Source organism: Echinops telfairi, unplaced genomic scaffold (genome assembly GCF_000313985.2).
Source record: "Echinops telfairi isolate 266 unplaced genomic scaffold, ASM31398v2 ScPeMD7_23;HRSCAF=83, whole genome shotgun sequence".
NCBI lineage: Eukaryota > Metazoa > Chordata > Mammalia > Afrosoricida > Tenrecidae > Echinops > Echinops telfairi.
In genome coordinates this window covers 58,660,068-58,666,994 of record NW_022103920.1, presented here as the reverse complement: position 1 = coordinate 58,666,994, position 6,927 = coordinate 58,660,068, and the positions used below count along the sequence as shown (strand labels likewise).

General features: G+C 45.2%; 1 protein-coding gene across 1 annotated transcript in view; it reads left to right on the top strand.

Moving 5' to 3' along the window:
• The first annotated feature begins 117 nt into the window (after window positions 1-117).
• Window positions 118-6,927, top strand: part of PEX1 (peroxisomal biogenesis factor 1) — a 51,464-nt gene continuing 44,654 nt past the window's right edge. Inside the window, exon 1 of the mRNA XM_004702656.2 lies at window positions 118-246. Coding sequence (XP_004702713.1) covers window positions 118-246 — 129 coding nt within the window. The remainder of the gene's footprint in view (window positions 247-6,927) is intronic.

The following is a 6,927-nucleotide window of genomic DNA, read 5'->3' as shown; positions in this document are numbered from 1 at the left end:
CGCCTCGGGAGGGAGGCGGGGCCGATCGATCCTCTCCGGGTCCGACGCCCTCGCCTGTCTCGGCTCAGGTCTGTCCGGGTTCTGGAGTGGGCGGCCCGGGAGCCGCGCTCTCCCGCCATGTGGGGCAGCGACCGCCTGGCGGGTGCTGGGGGAGGCGGCGTGGCTGTGACGGTGGTCTTCACCAATGCTCGCGACTGCTTCCTCCACCTGCCTCGGCGCCTCGTGGCTCAGCTGCACCTGCTGCAGGTAACGCTCCGGCTCTGGGACAGTCGCCCGAGGGCGGACGTGGCCGAGACCTTGAGGGGACACTGCGGCCGTTCAGGCCTCCCCATAGTGGGACACGGATTGCCTTCTTGGCGCCGTTGACCTGGGAAGAGGCCAGACTGAAGACAACCCGAGGGAAAGTCCGGTCTGAGCAGTCTGCAGACCCGGGCTTTAAAGGGTCTCATTCCAAATCTCATTCGGTGAGATTGGGCGTAAAAAAAAAAAATCCCAATAGTTTATCAGCAATCAGAAATACACCTCACTCTACGCTGGAAAGCTTTAGACAATCCGTTAAATTTTTTTGTTTTAAATATATATATTTTCCCTGGTAGAAACTTCCCGGAGCAAGCATTGCTGCTGTCTGGGACAGACTTCGCTGACTCCTGATCTTTTTTTTTTAAATCGAAAAAGTTGTTTTATTGTAGTTCAAATACATAAAACTGAACATTCAAACATCTTAAATATAAACTTTAGGAACAAAAGTTTAACATTTAAACAGGGAACCAGAAAGGTAATTTATTGTATGTCTACTCCAGAATATTCATAAAGATCACTTAATGGTAAATAAAATGTGTTTAACCAGCAGTCCTACTCTGGCCAACCTATTAATTAGCTGTGGTTCAATACCTGAGAAGAAATTACTAAACAATTCTTCTCTCTCTCTCTCTTTTTTTAATCGTTTTATTAGGGGCTCATACAACTCTTACCACAATCCATACTTAACATCAATTGTGTAAAGCACATTTGTACATTCATTGCCCTCATCATTCTCAAAACATTTTCTATCCACTTAAGCCCCCGGCATCAGGTCCTCATTTTCCCCCTCCCTCCCCGCTCCCCCCTCCCTCATGAGCCCTTGATAATTTATAAATTATTATTTTGTCATATCTTGCCCTGTCCGATGTCTCCCTTCACCCACTTTTCTGTTGTCCGTCCCCCAGGGAGGAGGTCACATACAGTTCCTTGTAATCGGTTCCCTCTTTCCTACCCACTCTCCCTCTACCCTCCCAGTATCGCCACTCACACCACTGGTCCTGCAGGGCTCATCCGCCCTGGATTCCCTGTGCTTCCAGTTCCTATCTGTACCAGTGTACATCCTCTGGTCTAGCCAGACTTGCAAGGTAGAATTCGGATCATGATAGTGGGAACGGGGAGGAAACATTTAGGAACCAGAGGAAAGTTGTATTTTTCATCGTCGCTACATCGCACCCTGACTGCAAGGGGATCTCCAGTGGCCTACTGTTCTTAAGCAGATCTCTGGCAGGAGTTCCTAAGACAAGGCCGCTTCCCTGTGCCGCCACACCGTGGGAACGGGTAGCCTGGCAGTATGCACATAGCAGGTAGCTAGGAGTTCGAATGGACTCGATGACAGTGAGTTTGAAGTGTGGTTGCTTGCTTGCTTTTGTTTTGTTTTGTTTTTGGAGGATTTACTTGGAGTCGGTAGTCTTTCTGAAGCCCAACCACAGGCAGAGATTTAAAAGTGGTATTTTCCTCATTAAAAAAAGAAAGGTACAAAGTCACACACCTTTGAGTGTGCTGACGGCGGCAAAAGGATAGGCTCCGACCCTCCACAGCCCTGCGCACTGCACGCTGGGTAATTCATGCAAGAACTGCTGTACAGGGTTGGCAGTGGTTCAAGTCTCCCACTTTTTCACTTGACTTCCCTCTAACTATTTTCCCAATCTTTTTCTAGTCTATACTGATAACAAATTCTTCCATTACTCCTTTATTTAACTACAAAGTGAACAATCCTTTTTGGTCCTGATGAACTTCTTTCAGAATTGTGAGAGCTCTGTTCAGTTTTGTTTGTTTGTTTTAGATTTTCAGCCTGCTTTCCGATCTCAGAGCCCTGGTGGCGTCATGGTTAGGCTCTGCTCTTATTTGCAGCTGATCTGGGTGTAGCAGCTCTGGCACCCATCGAGTGGAAAGTTTGCCCAACTTTTGCTTTTCAGTCAATATTGTGTAAACAGAACCAACTGAAGTATCTGGTATTGCCCATTGTTTCTGCTGGTAATCGTTGGTCATCTCCAGTGAGGGCACAGACAGACGAGAGTGATTCCTCACAAACTGATGGTGGGGTGAGGGGGTGCCGCTGAAGCCTTCATTTTCAGCATTGTCTCTGGGGCTCTGTCCCCAGGAAGTTTCCTTAAGGCATCATCGATTTCACTATTCATCCAGCTCAAACCAGAGCCTGTTTTGACATGTCACAACGAACTAATACAGGCTTACTTTAGTGCAAGCATATGTTGAAATCCCTGTGTAATTTTTCACAATATGCAATACCTCACAGTTTGTTGTTGTTGTTGTTGGGTGCCGCCAAGTCAGTTCTGTCTCATAGGGACCCTATGAAATATGGCCCAGTTCTGTGCCATCGTCACAATTGTTATGTTTGAGCCCATTGTTGCAACCATCTTGTCGAGGGCCTGCCTCTTTTTGGCTCCCCGTCAAGTTTACCAAGCATTATGTCCTTCTTCAGGGACTGGGCCAGAGTACACGAGACAAAATCATCCCCTGCTTTTCTGGATGCATTCTGGCTGTCCTCTTCCGAGAGATTAGTTTGTTCTTTGGGCAGTCCATGGTGCTGGCGCTATTCTTTGCAAGCCCCACCATTCAGATGCATCCATTCAGCGTTCAACTGAATGGAAATACCATGGCTTCCGTCAGGCACACCTTCTTCCTCAAAGTAAACCCTGTGCTTTTCAACACCTTAAGGAGATCTTGGGCAACAGGTTTACCCAATGGCAGTATATTTGATCTCCTGACTGCGGCTTCCATGAACATTGATTGTGGTTCCATGCAAGAAAAAATCCTTTTCACTTTTATACTCAGTTGTTGTGAATGGTTTTATTGTTTGCTTATGGGTTTGTGTAACAGTTTGCGCTGATCTGTGTATGTAAAAACTGCCTCCTGTTCTTCGTATTTATTCATATGCTTGAGATAGTACGTATTATATAAAGAGTATACATTTTCATAAGCCTTTATATGTGGAACTCTATTTAAACAGTGTTGGAATATGTGATGTATACCTGTTTCATTTATTTAATAAACTGGAGTGATAGTTTCCCCATTTTTTTAGAAAGTTGTCATTTTAGTGGTTAAGTAGTATTTGATCATAAGTTTACTATACTTTAATTGTTCATTGTTAATAAGGGTTTTCTGGCCTTAGGTCACGGGGAAAATAGGAGTCTTCCCCTCCCTACTCATAAAGATACACAGCCTCAGAAACCCGCAAGGGCTGTTCTGCAATGTATATAGGGTTGTTATGAATCAGAGTCAGCTCGATAGCTGTGAGTTTGGTTTTTCAGTTTGGCCTTGTGTCATACTGGGTCTGGAGCTTTAAAAGGACCGATGTTCAGGTCCTTTCTCAGACCCGTGGAATCAGGATCTCAGAGACCAGCCTTCAGGCATCTGTAGTTTAAAAAATACCATCAGCCCCACTTAAATTCACAAAAGAGCTGAAACACCAACCATTCGAGACTCATGGGATCATAAAATAGTAATGGTGATAAGGACCATAAGAAAACTGGCACTTCTAGTCCAGTGCCATTTTTATAGTTAATTGTCTGATCTCACTCTGCACCATCAGAATGACCCCACTATTTCTTCCATAACTTTTCTTGCATCCTATAAAGTATTTTTCTCCTTCCATACAAATTCCAAAGAGCTGACTAGAAATTTCCAAAGTCACGAGGACAGAGTCAAATATTATAGTGACGTGCACAAACACCTAGAATTAGAGAACCAAAGAGGAAGCCACACTTGGCATATCTTACATTGGAAACCTCAAGGGAAAATTCACTCAATGGGATGCATGAACTTGCAATCTTGAAAGAGTCTTTGGGCAAAATATTGAACGATGCAGGAAATATCAAAAGAAGGAAAGAATACACAGAGTCACTGCACCAGAAAGAACTAGTTGACATTCTCCCATTTCAGGTAGCATATGAGCAAGAACCAGTGGTGCACTAAGCATTAGCCAGAAGAAAGGTTCCAGGAATTGATGGAATGCCAACTGAAGTGTTTCAATAAGCTGATGAAGCGCTGGATTTGTCTATGCCAGTGAAGACAGCTACTTGGCCAACTGACTGGAAGAGATCCATATTTGTACCTGTTCCAAACAAGGGTGACCCAATTGAATGCTAAAATTATAGGACAGTATCCTTGATATCACATGCTGAAAATTTTGCTAAGATCATCCAACAAAGGTTGCAACCAAATATCAGCAGAGTGCTAGCTGCCAGAGGTTCAGGCCAGATTTGGGAGAGGACATGGAACAAGGGGTATCATTGCTAATGTCAGGTGGATCTTGTCTGAAAGCAGAGAATTCCAGAAAGATATTTGCCTGTGTCTTGTTGACCATGCCAAGGCATTCGACAGTCTGGGTCATAGCAAACTGGACGACCTTGAGAAGAATGGGAGCTCCACACGGATTCATTGTGCTCATGTGGAAGTTGTACGTGGATCAAGAGGCTTTGTGCAAATGGAATAAAGGAATGGATTACAACCAGGAAAGGTGTGCCTCAGGGTTGTATCCTCTCCTCACACTTACTCAATCTGTATGCTGAGCAAGTCTTCAGAAAAGGTGGACTGTATGAAGAAGATTGCAGTGTCAAGATGAACAACCTGAGCTAAGCAGATGACACAACCTTGCTTGCCGAAAGTGAGGAGGACTTGAAGCGCTGGCTGATAAAGATCAAGCATTGGATGACAACTCAAAGAAAACCAAAATCCTCATAACTGGACTAGTAGGTAACATGGACAAAAGGTTGAAGTTATCAAGGATTTTGTCTTGCTTGGATCCACAATCAGTGCTCCTGGAAGCAGCAGTCAAGAGATCAAAAGACCAGTTGCATTAGGTAAATCTGCTACATAAGATTTCTACAGTACTGAATAGCAAGGATGTTACTTTGAGGACTAAGGTGCCTAACCCACGCCATGGTATTTTCTGTTGTCTCATACATGTGTGAAGGTTGGACACCGAGTAAGGAAGACTAGAGAAGAATTGAGGCATTTGGATGTGGTGCTGGCGAAGAATATTGAACATTTTCAAAAGAATATTGAAAATGCCATGGACTGCTAAAAGGACAAACGATCTACTTCGGAGGATGTACAGCAAGAGAGCTCCTTAAGAGGCAAGAATGGCAAGGCTTCATCTTACATACCTGGGACCTATTGTCAGGGGAGACAAGGCCCTGGAGAAGGGCATCATGTTTGGTAGCATGGACAGCAATGAAACAAAGGCAGGCTTTCAGCAAGATGGGTTAACACAGTGGCTGCAACCGTGCGCTCAGGCACAGGAACAATTGTGAGTGTAGTGCAGGAGCAGGCAGTGTTTCATTCTGTTGTGCTTAGGGTTGCGATGGGTTGCAACCAATTCACTGGCACCTAACAACAACAACAACATACAAATCCCATGACTTTCAAACTGTAGCATAATCCTACCTGCTAAACATAGCCTTCAAAACTTTTTATTCCCCCAATTTATTTCCTTTCCAACATTTACTATTGTGTGATATGACCCACATCGTTTGTTAACATATACTCCTCTCAAGGGTGCAGAGGTTAATCACTGGGACGCTAACTGAAAGGTCAGTGGTTTGAATCCACGAGAGTAAGATGTAGCAGTCTGCTCATAAGTGTTTCCACTCCAGAACCCTAGAGGACAGTTCTACCCAGTCCAGTAGGGCCACCTACCTATCCCTGAGTGAAAATTGACATAATGGCAGTGAATTGGGTTTGCGTTTGTCTCTGTTTCAGATACTGTATCCTGGCTTCTCAACTTTGGAACTATTTGCATTTTAGACTGAATGAATGAATCTTTGTTGCGGGGCAGGGGAGGAGGGGCGGCCTGTGCATTTATAAGATTTCTAGTCCAGTCTGTTGGGGCACCAAGCCCTGGTGCCAAAGTCCACCTTAGGCATCCCCTGGGGACCTCGCCGCTCCGTTCCCTTGCTGTTCTGTTACACCCCCTTAGTGTTTTGCCTCGGTGTTGCAGGATCAGATTGGGCACAATTCCCACACTGTGTCTCCGGTGTTGTCCCCTGTACGGCTATGGGTCAGTGAGGGATGTCATGTCTCATAGTGGGGCCCACCATGTGGTCCTCTCTGTGGACTTGCTGCCTAATCAGGAACATTATCCTCAAGGCCTGGTGGGCCAGGATGTGCTCCACTCTCTCCTCCTCCCCCTTCATCTGCTCCCATGTGCTCCGATCAGATTTGCCCCTCTCCCAGAACTGCAGATTCAATGCCGTCCTTTGAAATAAATTCTTCTGGAAAAAACTTCTAAAGGCCAACAAACAGTCCTTGAACTAACTACAAGCTTTTCTTTCTTGTTGTGTTTTGTTTTGTTTTTTGTCATTGTTTTATTGTATATTGTTGCTTGGTTTAGCTCTGTCCTGTTTTTGTGCATGTTATTGTTTCCGTAGGTCTGTCTAAATATGATAGGCTGGATGAACAATCTGGAGGAGAAAACAACGGGAACGACGGTTCCGGGGGGACATGGGAGAAGGGGAGGTGGGGGGAAAGGTAGTGGTGTTAACAAATCCAGGGACAAGGGAACAACAAGTGATCCAAATCGGTGGTGAGGAGGGTGTAGGAGGCCTGGTAGGGCATGATCAAGGGTAATGTAACCAAGAGGAATTACTGAAACCCAAATGAAGACTG